This window comes from Triticum dicoccoides, chromosome 2B (assembly GCF_002162155.2).
Source record: "Triticum dicoccoides isolate Atlit2015 ecotype Zavitan chromosome 2B, WEW_v2.0, whole genome shotgun sequence".
Taxonomy (NCBI): Eukaryota; Viridiplantae; Streptophyta; class Magnoliopsida; order Poales; family Poaceae; genus Triticum; species Triticum dicoccoides.
This window is the reverse complement of record NC_041383.1, coordinates 812,629,890-812,644,852: the sequence shown is the minus strand read 5'-3', so window position 1 is coordinate 812,644,852 and position 14,963 is coordinate 812,629,890. Positions and strand designations below refer to the sequence as shown.

Here is a 14,963-nt window from a genome sequence, read left to right as displayed (position 1 = left end):
AAGTGGCACGCTCTCAGCCCCACCACAAGTGATCGTTGCGAGACTCCCAAAGGAGCGCTCGTTAATTAGTTGCTCCCTATTTGATTCACAGCGACCGCCAATGTTTTTTTCTATTAGTATACACAGTAACAAACGCCTGCAACGTCAAATATGATTTGCCCACTGTAGTACTTTTTTGGATCTTGAACCTGGGCCATTTCTAGTCTGCTTTTACAAGGAGGCTACAAAATTGACTTTCCCCGGTTATTGTGGTCCAATCAAAAATACCTGTCTACCTCAAAAAAAATATGTAGGGATGATTATTATTTTCTTTATAAAAGAAAACATATGATTTTTTTAGACGGAACTCTCGAAATTCAAAGGATCTAGCGGTTAACTGGAAACTAATCCACGCCGCAAAAATAAAAAAATGGAAACTAATAATTCTTTTGGCAATTTGGGAACAAATCCTGGAAAGAAATAATCAGGTGAGTATTCCTGCGCGCCTCAGGATTGATTAGTGCATGCTATATATGTGTGCAATCTTAATTAATATGCCATACTACTGAATATTTATATGATGATCTGGCAATAATCCTTAATTTTGGCAGTTAGGAAACTACTCATGCATGGAAACAAATAATCTTCCCGTGTGTTGTCCTGCCATATATCTATGCAATCATAATATTTGCCATACATACAGACATGAAGGGTGCCAAGCCCTAGCGAGTGATTGATATTGATGTGATTGAAGTCTATATAAACCAACAATCTACTCCTTACCTCGATCTACTCCAACCACGACCACCGCCGCCGTCACCAATTCGATGACCACGACGACCAGCCAGCGGAGACAGGCCATGGCGACCTGCAGCCATCTGCTCCTGGCGCTCGTCGTCGTTGCCGCCGCCGTTGATTCCACCGCGGCGTTCGATCAGGATCACACGCCGTTCAAGCCGATCCCGGACCTCTCCGTCCCGCGCATCCAGGAGCTCGGCCGATGGGCCGTGCAGCAGCACAATGATCAGACGGGCGACCGCCTGACGTTCACCAGAGTGAACGGCGGGCAGTTCCAGATTGTGGCGCCGGCGCTCAACTACCTGCTTGACATTGACGCGACCAACGTCCACGGCACGGCCAGCACGCACACCGCCCTCATCTTCGTGCAGTACTGGACCAACACGCAACGGCTCGACTCTTTCAACTGATCCAACCAGTGACATATGTACCGATCGCGCTGTTAGAAGGGAGAGAGAGGAATTGTTGCGGAATATGATGGATGTATTATTGAGCCTTGAGGGCGAGTATATATTGAGTACAAGACTTGGAGGGCAAGACGCCTCTCCTAGAGATAAGGTAGGAATCCTAAACTACCAAATATATGTAACCCAAATATATCTCTAACATCCCCCCGCAGTTGTAGCGGTAGCGTTGCGAACAACATGAGCGTCGCGGACGGTCAGACTGGAGAGAATAGCAGCCGACGGACTGACATCCCCCCACAGTCCTAGCGGGAACGTCGTGGACGGTGTCGCGTCGCGGACGCATTGACTGTAGAGGAAGCCGACGAGTTGCTCAAGCGGATGATAGCCCTTTGTGCCGATGTCGATGTAGCCGAGAGCGTAGGATGGTGTAGCCGTGGTCGAGGTAGCCGTGCGAAGAATGCCGTGGTCGATGTCGAGTCGGGGTGGCCGGTGTCGAGGAAGTCGCCGTGGAGCCGCGGGCGCAAGGGGGCGCCGAGTTAGCATGGGCGCAAGGGTGTCGAAGTAGTGGTGCGCCGGTAAGAAGATGTTGTTGACGACGCGTCGCGACAGGTTTGCCAAGCCTGGGGACACATCGTGGACGAAGGCACGCACCGGTGTTGCCAGCACCGGGCATGCGTAGACGAACGAAGACGAAGTTGACGAAGCACCGACCAGGCTTGCCAGGCCCGAGGACACGTCGTGGATGAAGGCACGCATCGGTGTTGCCAGCACCGGGCATGCATAGACGAGGGACCTGCACGAGCTGTTCGCCATGTCGGAGAAGTCGGAGGGGCCAGCAGAGAAGAACTCGACGACAATTGCGGCGTCTATCGGCGCAGGGCCGATGTCACCAACGGTGGTCGGAGTAGATGAAGTGGTCGGGGTAGATGACGACGACGCTGGCGACGGGCTGGTGCTTGGACGAAGACGAAGGGGGTGGACGGGCGGCGGCGGCGGCGGCTACGAAGGTAGCGGCGGCGGCGGCCAAAGAAGAGCCGCCGCGGCGGCCTGACGGCGGCGGCGGCGGCTAGGTTAGGAGTGCGGCGGCGGTGCTCGAAGTAGGCGAAGAACCCGGACAGCGTGACGAAGACCGGCGCGGACGGTGGCGTTCCCGCGCCAAGGAAGACGGCGCGGCGCATACCACGGGAGGTCGACGCGCGGTGACGGTGGCGTGGACCGCGGGCCGCGGCGCTACGGCCCGAAGGGGCGACGCAGCGGCGGCAAGCGGGCCTGGGTGACGGTGGGAAGACCTCGGGGCGGCGGCGGGAACCGCGAGGCGGTGGCGGGGACCGCATTCCGCAATGCTACAGCTCGAAGAGGTGGTGTAGCGGCGGCTCGCAGGTCGGTGCAACCGCGGGGACGGCCTCGGGCGGCGGCGGTGACCGCATGCCGCAGCTTTACAGCCCGAAGAGGCGGTGTAGCGAGGCTCGTAGGTCGGGGCAGCCGCGTGGAGAACCACTAGCCGAGGGCGATGGCCCGTCGGGAGGCGGCGTGGACCGCGTGCCGCGACGTGATAACCCTAAGGGGTGACACGGAGGCGGCGGCGGCCACAGGGGTAGCCGGTGGGAGGATCTCGGGGCGGCGGCGTGGACCACGTTTCGCGACGCGACCGCCCGTAGGGGCGTCGGCGGTAGCGGCGCATGAGTCGGGGCAGCCGACGGGAAGACCTCGGGCGGCAACGCAGCGATCCGTAGGGACGACGCGATGGCAACCTCTAGCTCGATCAGCGGTAGGTGCGTGCTCGGGGACGTGCTTGGCGAAGACAGGCGCGTGATCGGTCGATCAGACCGACGGCGCCGCTGTATGCGCCATGGCGGGGACGACGCGCAGATCGGAGTCGATGACGACATTGTCGGTGATGTCCCGGGCGATGACAACGAAGACAGATCGGCGATGGAGACCGCGCGGACGAGCGGCCGGCAGCCATGCACGATGGCGTCCCTTGGGCGGCGCGTCCAGCCTTGCCGCGCGGTTGATGATGAAGCAGCCGTCGACCCCCACGCCTCTACTCTCTCCCTTCTAACATGGTATCAGAGCCTTGAGGGCGAGTATATATTGAGTACAAGACTTGGAGGGCAAGACGTCTCTCCTAGAGATAAGGTAGGAATCCTAAACTACCAAATACATGTAACCCAAATATATCTCTAACATGCGCGACGGAGGGCCTGCTGATTGTATTGTCTTCACGATGCAATAAAAACGATCGATTTCCAGTATTGAAGTTATACGCATTTGTTTCTACATCACAGGCATTAAATTTCTTTCTGTAAGTATACATGCTTTCTTTTTGATAAGTATATGCTATAGTACATAGTATTGAACCCGTACAAGCACACACTAAGAGCATGGTTAATAATATAGCCATGAGCCTGCTGTATGGAGTTGCCATAGAAATTTCTTCCTCTCGGGCGATCTAGGTTACCCGTGAGTTCTCCCCGTTGACGGCAGGCCCCAGGCTACGGTGCGAGCTAGTTCCCAGGTGATCTGCTAATCAGGCTGGATGGCGTCCCCGTCGGACGCCCACTCTGCCATGAGCGGCGGCGGCGGGTCCGCGTCTGCCGCCAAGTCCGATCTGGAGGGCTTCTTTAATCAGCTTGATCTCAATGAAGAGGAGTTACAGGACGTTGTGATTGACGAGGAAGTCCCATAACTCTAGGAAAGTACTAGATGGCTTGCCCTAGCTAGGGTTCATACTGAGAAAACCTTTAGTCAATCGACATTTTACAAGGACATGAGAGCTGTGTCGAATCCGATGCAGTGGGTAAGATTCCGTCCGGTCTGCCCCAATCGCTTCGTCGTGCAGGCGTCGTGCTTGGGGGATTGGGAGCGAATTACGCTACAGGGACCGTGGCTGCTTCGCAACTGGGCAGTGTTACTATGCCCATATGATGGTTTTACTGAAATAGAGGAGGTTAGCATTGTTCATATGCCTATTTGGCTGTAAATCCATAAGCTTCCAGATGTTTACTGCAAGAAGAACATAGTTGAGAAGCTTTTGAAGGGTGTAGGAGAGATCATGGAGATGCGCTTGGATGTTAATATCATGGGGGACTATGTAAGAGTCAGGGTTAAGCATGACATCAGACTGTTGGAAATATGCCCTAGAGGCAATAATAAAATGATTATTATTATATTTCCTTGTTCATGATAATTGTCTATTATTCATGCTATAATTGTGTTATCCGGAAATCGTAATACATGTGTGAATACATAAACCACAACATGTCCCTAGTGAGCCTCTAGTTGACTAGCTCGTTGATTAACAGATAGTCATGGTTTCCTGACTATGGACATTGGATGTCATTGATAACGGGATCACTGGACAAGACCCAATCCTAAGCATAGCACAAGATCATGTAGTTCGTTTGCTAGAGCTTTTCCAATGTCAAGTATCATTTCCTTAGACCATGTGATCGTGTAACTCCCGGATACCGTAGAAGTGCTTTGGGTGTACCAAACGTCACAACGTAACTGGGTGACAATAAAGGTATACTACAGGTATCCCCGAAAGTGTATGTTGGGTTGACACAGATCGAGACTGGGATTTGTCACTCCATGTGACGAAGAGGTATCTCTGGGCCCACTCGGTAATGCATCATCATAATGAGATCAATGTGACCAAGTGGTTGGTCACGGGATCATGCATTACAGTATGAGTAAAGTGACTTGCCGGTAACGAGATTGAACGAGGTATTTGGATACCGACGATCGAATCTCGGGCAAGTAACGTACCGATTGACAAAGGGAATTGTATACGGGATTACTTGAATCCTCGATATCGTGGTTCATTCGATGAGATCATCGTGGAACATGTGGGAGCCAACATGGGTATTCAGATCTCGCTGTTGGTTATTGGCCGTAGAGCTGTCTCGGTCATGTCTGCGTGATTCCCGAACTCGTAGGGTCTACACACTTAAGGTTCAGTGACGCTATGGTTGTAGAGATATTAGTATGCAGTAACCCGAAAGTTGTTCGGAGTCCTGGATGAGATCCCGGACGTCACGAGGAGTTCCAGAATGGTCCGGAGGTAAAGATTTGTATATAGGAAGTCCAGTTTCGGCCACCGGGAAAGTTTTGGGGGTCACCGGTATTGTACTGGGACCACCGGAAGGGTCCCGGGGGTCCACCGGGTGGGGCCACCAATCCCGTAGGGCCCCATTGGATGAAGTGGGAAGGAAACCAGCCCCTGGTGGGCTGGTACGCCCCCCTTGGACCTGCCCCTGCGCCTAGGGTTGGAAACCCTAGGGTTGGGGGTGCCCCACCTGACTTGGGGGGCAAGTCCCCCCCCCTTTGGTCGCCGCCCCCCTTGAGATTGGATCTCTAGGGGGCCGGCGCCCCCAGGCCCCTATATAAAGAGGGGGGAGGGAGGGCTGCGCACCCAAGTCCCAGACGCCTCCCTCTCCCCCCCGCAACACCTCTCCCTCTCGCTGAGCTTGGCGAAGCCCTGCCGAGATCCCCGCTACTTCCACCACCACGCCGTCGCGCTGCTGGTTCTCCATCAACCTCTCCTTTCCCCTTGCTGGATCAAGAAGGAGGAGACGTCTCTCCCAACCGTACGTGTGTTGAACGCGGAGGTGCCGTCCGTTCGGCACTAGGATCTTAAGTGATTTGGATCACGACGAGTACGATTCCATCAACCCCGTTCTCTTGAACGCTTTCGCTCGCGATCTACATGGGTATGTAGATGCACTCCTATCGCTCGTTGCTAGATGACTCCATAAATTGATCTTGGTGAAGCGTAGAAAATTTTTAGTTTCTGCTACGTTCCCTAACAGTGGCATCATGAGCTAGGTCTATGCGTAGTTTTTATGCACGAGTAGAACACAATTTTGTTATGGGCGTAGATTTTGTCAATTTACTTGCCACTACTAGTCTTATCTTGTTTCGGCGGCATCATGGGATGAAGCGGCCCGGACCGACCTTACACGTATGCTTACGTGAGACAGGTTCCACCGACTGACATGCACTAGTTGCATAAGGTGGCTAGCGGGTGTCTGCCTCTCCCACTTTAGTCGGATCGGATTCGATAAAAAGGGTCCGTATGAAGGGTAAATAGAAATTGGGATATCACATTGTGGTTTTGACGTAGGTAAGAAATATTCTTGCTAGACCCCTATTGCAGCCACGTAAAAACATGCAACAACAATTAGAGGACGTCTAACTTGTTTTTGCAGCATATGCCTTGTGATGTGATATGGCCAAAAGGATGTGATGAATGATATATATGTGGTGTATGAGATTGATCATTATCTTGTAATAGGAATCACGACTTCCATGTCGATGAGTATGACAACCGGCAGGAGCCATAAGAGTTGTCTTAATTATTGTATGACCTGCATGTCATTGAATAAATGGCATGTAATTACTTTATTTTATTGCTAAACCGTTAGCCATAGTAGTAAAAGTAATCGTTGGCATGACAACTTCATGAAGACACGATGATGGAGATTATGATGATGGAGATCATGGTGTCATGCCGGTGACGATGATGATCATGGCGCCCCGAAGATGGAGATCAAAAGGAGCAAAATGATATTGGCCATATCATGTCACTATTTGATTGCATGTGATGTTTATCATTTTTTCGCATCTTATTTTCTTAGAACAACGGTAGTAAATAAGATGATCCCGTATAATAATTTTAAGAAAGTGTTCCCCCTAACTGTGCGCCGTTGCGAAAGTTCGTTGTTTCGAAGCACCACGTGATGATCGGGTGTGATAGATTCTCACGTTCAAATACAACGGGTGTCAGACAGATTTACACATGCAAAACACTTAGGTTGACTTGACGAGCCTAGCATGTACAGACATGGCCTCGAAACACAAGAGACCGAAAGGTCAAACATGAGTCATATAGAAGATACGATCAACATGAAGATATTCACCGATGATGACTAGTCCGTCTCACGTGATGATCGGACACGGCCTAGTTGACTCGGATCATGGATCACTTAGATAACTAGAGAGATGTCTATCTGAGTAAGAATAATTTAAATAATTTGATTAAATGAACTTAATTATCATGAACTTAGTCTAAAAACTTTTGCAATATGTCTTGTAGATCAAATGGCCATACTAATGTTGCCCTCAACTTCAACGCGTTCCTAGAGAAAACCAAGCTGAAAGATGATGGCAGCAACTATACGGACTGGATCCGGAACTTGAGGATCATCCTCATAGCTGCCAAAAGAGCATATGTCCTAGATGCACCGCTAGGTGAAGCACCCGTTTTCCCCGCAACTCAAGACGTTATGAACGCCTGGCAGTCGCGTGTTGATGACTACTCCCTCGTTCAGTGCGGCATGCTTTACAGCATAGAACCGGGGTTCCAATAGCGTTTTGAGCAACACGGAGCATATGAGATGTTCGAAGAGCTGAAAATGGTTTTCCGAGCTCATGCCCGGGTCGAGAGATATGAAGTCTCCGACAAGTTCTACAGTTGTAAGATGGAGGAAAATAGTTCTGTCAGTGAGCACATACTTAATATGTCTGGGTTGCACAACCGCTTGCCCCAGCTGGACATTAACCTCCCGGACGAGGCGGTCATTGACAGAATACTTCAGTCGCTCTCACCTAGCTACAAGAGCTTTGTGATGAACTACAATATGCAGGGGATGGTGAAAACTATTCCTGAGGTATTTTCAATGCTGAAATCAGCGGAGGTAGAAATCAAAACGGAACATCAAGTGTTGATGGTCAATAAAACCACTAGTTTCAAGAAAGGCAAAGGTAAGAAGAACTTCAAGAAGGACGGCAAATGAGTTGCCGCGCCCGGTAAGCCAGTTGCCGGGAAGAAGTCAAATCATGGACCCAAACCTGAGACCGAGTGATTTTATTGCAAGGGAAGCGGACACGCACGCCCAAAAAAACACGCAGCGCAAATTGTGAAGCGCGCTATCCGGCGCCCCAAATTTGCAGCATGTGATAGCGCTTTTTAGTGCATGCCCAACCTTTTATTATGCGCGCACTATTATAGCTTCTGCTGGAGCTGTCCGGCGCCAAAAACCCGAGTTTTAGTGCGCCGAGCAGTTTTTGGGCGCCTGTTAGAGATGCTCTTAGCCATAGGATGTGGTCCCGATCCAAGTGTGCATGCGCAGACGTGATCGTTCAGCCGATCTACATCCTTTCCGGTACAAAAATTATCAAGGTGGATGGACACGTCTCCCTAGGCTTGTCTATGTCTCAATCAATCGGGATTTTACTTAAGTGTAATTCGATTCTACAAAGTGCTTCAGTTTAGTGGAAATTGGAAACTTGTGCTTTTGAAAAGCTGCAAGTTTACTTTTCAGAAATTGACCTAGACTTTGGAAAATATCAATTAACTAAGAATTATTTTCCGCCTAAAATTTCATGTTTTCATTAAGAAATGAAAGAAAAAGCTAGCACTTGGCTACACGCGAATTGCCTCAAAGTTTCTTAAACTACCACGCCTTAACTGGTTTCGATTGCATTTGCGGACTCTTCTCTCGGCCTGGCATATGCTAATATGTTAAGTTGTGAGGCAACCGAAGTAGCTCTCCACAATTTTAGCTACGTGGGAGTGGAGATTATGGCGGAGCCAAGGTTCACGATATTGATCGAAGGACTGGTTAGGGGTAGATCCTAGTGAGGGAATAAGCTTGTGACCCAGACAACCAATTTAGAGGGATTGATGATGGCGGCGTGCTTTCGGCTCGCTTCAGTGCTTGTAATCATCGCTAGGTGGCCTACGAATCTGGATGTAATTTATTTCTGGTGTTCATTATACTGTCATGGCTGTTTTTGGCCCATTTTCTATTTGTTTCGCCCAATTTTCTGTAAGGCATGGTAGTGGGAGCTCCTAATCGGCGCCGGCCCACAAGAGGGGGCCGCCACAAAATGGTGCATTACTCCCTCCGTAAACTAATATAAGAGTGCTCTCATGGAGTATTGAACCTGCGCCCTACACCGCTAATAGGACTTCGGCTAACCACTAGGGCGTGAGGTCGCAAGTGATAAATTGCAGCGCTAAAACTTTAACAACTTTCAGAGCCGCTCATCCGTCACAAATTTCAGAAAAAAATCCTCAACATGCAAAAAATAGTTGCACTACTAAACAAAAGTTCATCAATTTTTGAAAATAGTTTTTAAAAAAGTAAATAACATTCATAAAAAATTGAAAAGAAAATTTACCATTTAAAAACAAGTTCACCAATTTAGAAAAAAGTTCATCCAATTATAAAATAAGATCATCTAATTTTAGAAAAAGATCATCAATTTTTAAAAATTTCATCAATTTTAAAAAAAGCTTATCAAATTTTGAAAAAGTTTATTGCATTTGAAAAAAAATGTTCATCAAATTAAAAAAAATCATCAGTTGTTAAAAATCATCAGTTGTTAAAAATAGTTCACTAAAATTAAAACAAAAGTTCATGAATTTTGAAAGAAAAAGCATCATCGAATTGGAAAAAGTTCATGCGTTTAAGAAAATAAAAACTGAAAATCGATGATGGAAGAAACCTGGAAGAGGAAAAAACGAAAAAAACGAAAAGGGAAAATAGGAAAAAAAAGAGAAGGAAGGAATGAAAGAAAGGAATAGTTGAAGCTTAATAGATCCTGCTCCGCGATGCGTTGGGTTTACGAACGAACCTCAATGTGCGAGGTCGTTTGTTCGATCGAAATTATTAATTGAGGAGTACTCTTTTCAAAGATCACTCTCATTTTCCTAGGTTGTGAAAAGTGACACGTTACATGTGCACCACTTGTTGCAACCTGAAAGTTTTTACTTTTTCTTAGATCCTTTTATTGAAAACATTTAATCTTTTAAACGGCGCGTCGAAATCTCGAACTGTTTTCATCATTGGATTCTTCGCGTCGAGATCTTCAAAACTAAATTCCACGTTGATAACGTCCGTGCCTCTCGTGGAATCAAAACCGTGCCTCTCACAGAAGAAAAGGTTAAAAGAAAACACGTTTTTTTTTCGTTTCCAAGAGGCACGGCCGTGCCTCTTGTGGAAGGGAAAACGTGTTTCTCATGAAAGGAAAAAATATATGAGAAAGCACATATCTTTTCTGTTAAGCAAAAACGTGTTTCTCACGGAAGCAAAAATGTGTTTCTCACGAAAGGAAAATGAAAAACGTGTTTTTCACGCAAAATTGTTTTTCCAATTGTCGAAAAGCTAAGAAAAACTGATGAAAACCGAAAAGTTAAAAACCAGAAAAAAAACATCTAAAAAGCAGAAAACGTGCACGGACAAATAAAAATAATCAAGAGGAAGCGCCCAGGATGCGACACGTGGCGGGGGCTGAGAGCACGTCAAGTGGCACGCTCTCAGCCCCACCACAAGTGATCGTTGCGAGACTCCCGAAGGAGCGCTCGTTAATTAGTTGCTCCCTATTTAATTCACAGCGACCGCCAATGTTTTTTTCTATTAATATACACAGTAACAAACGCCTGCAACGTCAAATATGATTTGCCCACTGTAGTACTTTTTTGGATCTTGAACCTGGGCCATTTCTAGTCTGCTTTTACAAGGAGGCTACAAAATTGACTTTCCCCGGTTATTGTGGTCCAATCAAAAATACCTGTCTACCTTAAAAAAAATATGTAGGGATGATTATTATTTTCTTTATAAAAGAAAACATATGATTTTTTTAGACGGAACTCTCGAAATTCAAAGGATCTAGCGGTTAACTGGAAACTAATCCACGCCGCAAAAATAAAAAAATGGAAACTAATAATTCTTTTGGCAATTTGGGAACAAATCCTGGAAAGAAATAATCAGGTGAGTATTCCTGCGCGCCTTAGGATTGATTAGTGCATGCTATATATGTGTGCAATCTTAATTAATATGCCATACTACTGAATATTTATATGATGATCTGGCAATAATCCTTAATTTTGGCAGTTAGGAAACTACTCATGCATGGAAACAAATAATCTTCCCGTGTGTTGTCCTGCCATATATCTATGCAATCATAATATTTGCCATACATACAGACATGAAGGGTGCCAAGCCCTAGCGAGTGATTGATATTGATGTGATTGAAGTCTATATAAACCAACAATCTACTCCTTCACCTCGATCTACTCCAACCACGACCACCGCCGCCGTCACCAATTCGATGACCACGACGACCAGCCAGCGGAGACAGGCCATGGCGACCTGCAGCCATCTGCTCCTGGCGCTCGTCGTCGTTGCCGCCGCCGTTGATTCCACCGCGGCGTTCGATCAGGATCACACGCCGTTCAAGCCGATCCCGGACCTCTCCGTCCCGCGCATCCAGGAGCTCGGCCGATGGGCCGTGCAGCAGCACAATGATCAGACGGGCGACCGCCTGACGTTCACCAGAGTGAACGGCGGGCAGTTCCAGATTGTGGCGCCGGCGCTCAACTACCTGCTTGACATTGACGCGACCAACGTCCACGGCACGGCCAGCACGCACACCGCCCTCATCTTCGTGCAGTACTGGACCAACACGCAACGGCTCGACTCTTTCAACTGATCCAACCAATGACATATGTACCGATCGCGCTGTTAGAAGGGAGAGAGAGGAATTGTTGCGGAATATGATGGATGTATTATTGAGCCTTGAGGGCGAGTATATATTGAGTACAAGACTTGGAGGGCAAGACGCCTCTCCTAGAGATAAGGTAGGAATCCTAAACTACCAAATATATGTAACCCAAATATATCTCTAACATCCCCCCGCAGTTGTAGCGGTAGCGTTGCGAACAACATGAGCGTCGCGGACGGTCAGACTGGAGAGAATAGCAGCCGACGGACTGACATCCCCCCACAGTCCTAGCGGGAACGTCATAGACGGTGTCGCGTCGCGGACGCATTGACTGTAGAGGAAGCCGACGAGTTGCTCAAGCGGATGATAGCCCTTTGTGCCGATGTCGATGTAGCCGAGAGCGTAGGATGGTGTAGCCGTGGTCGAGGTAGCCGTGCGAAGAATGCCGTGGTCGATGTCGAGTCGGGGTGGCTGGTGTCGAGGAAGTCGCCGTGGAGCCGCGGGCGCAAGGGGGCGCCGAGTTAGCATGGGCGCAAGGGTGTCGAAGTAGTGGTGCGCCGGTAAGAAGATGTTGTTGACGACGCGTCGCGACAGGTTTGCCAAGCCTGGGGACACATCGTGGACGAAGGCACGCACCGGTGTTGCCAGCACCGGGCATGCGTAGACGGACGAAGACGAAGTTGACGAAGCACCGACCAGGCTTGCCAGGCCCGAGGACACGTCGTGGATGAAGGCATGCATCGGTGTTGCCAGCACCGGGCATGCATAGACGAGGGACCTGCACGAGCTGTTCGCCATGTCGGAGAAGTTGGAGGGGCCAGCAGAGAAGAACTCGACGACAATTGCGGCGTCTATCGGCGCAGGGCCGATGTCACCAACGGTGGTCGGAGTAGACGAAGTGGTCGGGGTAGATGACGACGACGCTGGCGACGGGCTGGTGCTTGGACGAAGACGAAGGGGGTGGACGGGCGGCGGCGGCGGCGGCGGCTACGAAGGTAGCGGCGGCGGCGGCCAAAGAAGAGCCGCCGCGGCGGCCTGACGGCGGCGGCGGCGGCTAGGTTAGGAGTGCGGCGGCGGTGCTCGAAGTAGGCGAAGAACCCGGACAGCGTGACGAAGACCGGCGCGGACGGTGGCGTTCCCGCGCCAAGGAAGACGGCGCGGCGCATACCACGGGAGGTCGACGCGCGGTGACGGCGGCGTGGACCGCGGGCCGCGGCGCTACGGCTCGAAGGGGCGACGCAGCGGCGGCAAGCGGGCCTGGGTGACGGTGGGAAGACCTCGGGGCGGCGGCGGGAACCGCGAGGCGGTGGCGGGGACCGCATTCCGCAATGCTACAGCTCGAAGAGGTGGTGTAGCGGCGGCTCGCAGGTCGGTGCAACCGCGGGGACGGCCTCGGGCGGCGGCGGTGACCGCATGCCGCAGCTTTACAGCCCGAAGAGGCGGTGTAGCGGAGGCTCGTAGGTCGGGGCAGCCGCGTGGAGAACCACTAGCCGAGGGCGATGGCCCGTCGGGAGGCGGCGTGGACCGCGTGCCGCGACGTGATAACCCTAAGGGGTGACACGGAGGCGGCGGCGGCCACAGGGGTAGCCGGTGGGAGGATCTCGGGGCGGCGGCGTGGACCACGTTTCGCGACGCGACCGCCCGTAGGGGCGTCGGCGGTAGCGGCGCATGAGTCGGGGCAGCCGACGGGAAGACCTCGGGCGGCAACGCAGCGATCCGTAGGGACGACGCGATGGCAACCTCTAGCTCGATCAGCGGTAGGCGCGTGCTCGGAGACGTGCTTGGCGAAGACAGGCGCGTGATCGGTCGATCAGACCGACGGCGCCGCTGTATGCGCCATGGCGGGGACGACGCGCAGATCGGAGTCGATGACGACATTGTCGGTGATGTCCCGGGCGATGACAACGAAGACAGATCGGCGATGGAGACCGCGCGGACGAGCGGCCGGCAGCCATGCACGATGGCGTCCCTTGGGCGGCGCGTCCAGCCTTGCCACGCGGTTGATGATGAAGCAGCCGTCGACCCCCACGCCTCTACTCTCTCCCTTCTAACATGGTATCAGAGCCTTGAGGGCGAGTATATATTGAGTATAAGACTTGGAGGGCAAGACGTCTCTCCTGGAGATAAGGTAGGAATCCTAAACTACCAAATACATGTAACCCAAATATATCTCTAACATGCGCGACGGAGGGCCTGCTGATTGTATTGTCTTCACGATGCAATAAAAACGATCGATTTCCAGTATTGAAGTTATACGCATTTGTTTCTACATCACAGGCATTAACTTTCTTTCTGCAAGTATACATGCTTTCTTTTTGATAAGTATATGCTATAGTACATAGTATTGAACCCGTACAAGCACACACTAAGAGCATGGTTAATAATATAGCCATGAGCCTGCTGTATGGAGTTGCCATAGAAATTTCTTCCTCTCGGGCGATCTAGGTTACCCGTGAGTTCTCCCCGTTGACGGCAGGCCCCAGGCTACGGTGCGAGCTAGTTCCCAGGTGATCTGCTAATCAGGCTGGATGGCGTCCCCGTCGGACGCCCACTCTGCCATGAGCGGCGGCGGCGGGTCCGCGTCTGCCGCCAAGTCCGATCTGGAGGGCTTCTTTAATCAGCTTGATCTCAATGAAGAGGAGTTACAGGACGTTGTGATTGACGAGGAAGTCCCATAACTCTAGGAAAGTACTAGATGGCTTGCCCTAGCTAGGGTTCATACTGAGAAAACCTTTAGTCAATCGACATTTTACAAGGACATGAGAGCTGTGTCGAATCCGATGCAGTGGGTAAGATTCCGTCCGGTCTGCCCCAATCGCTTCGTCGTGCAGGCGTCGTGCTTGGGGGATTGGGAGCGAATTACGCTACAGGGACCGTGGCTGCTTCGCAACTGGGCAGTGTTACTATGCCCATATGATGGTTTTACTGAAATAGAGGAGGTTAGCATTGTTCATATGCCTATTTGGCTGTAAATCCATAAGCTTCCAGATGTTTACTGCAAGAAGAACATAGTTGAGAAGCTTTTGAAGGGTGTAGGAGAGATCATGGAGATGCGCTTGGATGTTAATATCATGGGGGACTATGTAAGAGTCAGGGTTAAGCATGACATCAGAGTGTTGGAAATATGCCCTAGAGGCAATAATAAAATGATTATTATTATATTTTCTTGTTCATGATAATTGTCTATTATTCATGCTATAATTGTGTTATCCGGAAATCGTAATACATGTGTGAATACATAAACCACAACATGTCCCTAGTGAG

The 14,963-nt window shown here is 50.3% G+C and overlaps 2 protein-coding genes across 2 annotated transcripts; both read left to right on the top strand.

Annotated features, from left to right (window-relative positions):
• The first annotated feature begins 839 nt into the window (after positions 1 to 839).
• On the top strand, positions 840 to 1,187 carry LOC119360852 (cysteine proteinase inhibitor 8-like). The gene has a single exon (XM_037626329.1). The coding sequence runs from the start codon at positions 840 to 842 to the stop codon at positions 1,185 to 1,187; it is 348 nt and encodes a 115-aa protein (XP_037482226.1).
• Positions 1,188 to 11,339: 10,152 nt separating this feature from the next.
• LOC119360851 (cysteine proteinase inhibitor 8-like) lies at positions 11,340 to 11,687 on the top strand. The gene has a single exon (XM_037626328.1). It carries the CDS (start codon positions 11,340 to 11,342, stop codon positions 11,685 to 11,687), a length of 348 nt encoding a protein of 115 aa, XP_037482225.1.
• The last annotated feature ends 3,276 nt before the right edge of the window (positions 11,688 to 14,963 follow it).

Bases quoted from the DNA above. Each gene is read 5' to 3' on its own strand.
- LOC119360852 (XM_037626329.1), top strand. From the start codon at position 840: ATGGCGACCTGCAGCCATCTGCTCCTGGCGCTCGTCGTCGTTGCCGCC.
- LOC119360851 (XM_037626328.1), top strand. From the start codon at position 11,340: ATGGCGACCTGCAGCCATCTGCTCCTGGCGCTCGTCGTCGTTGCCGCC.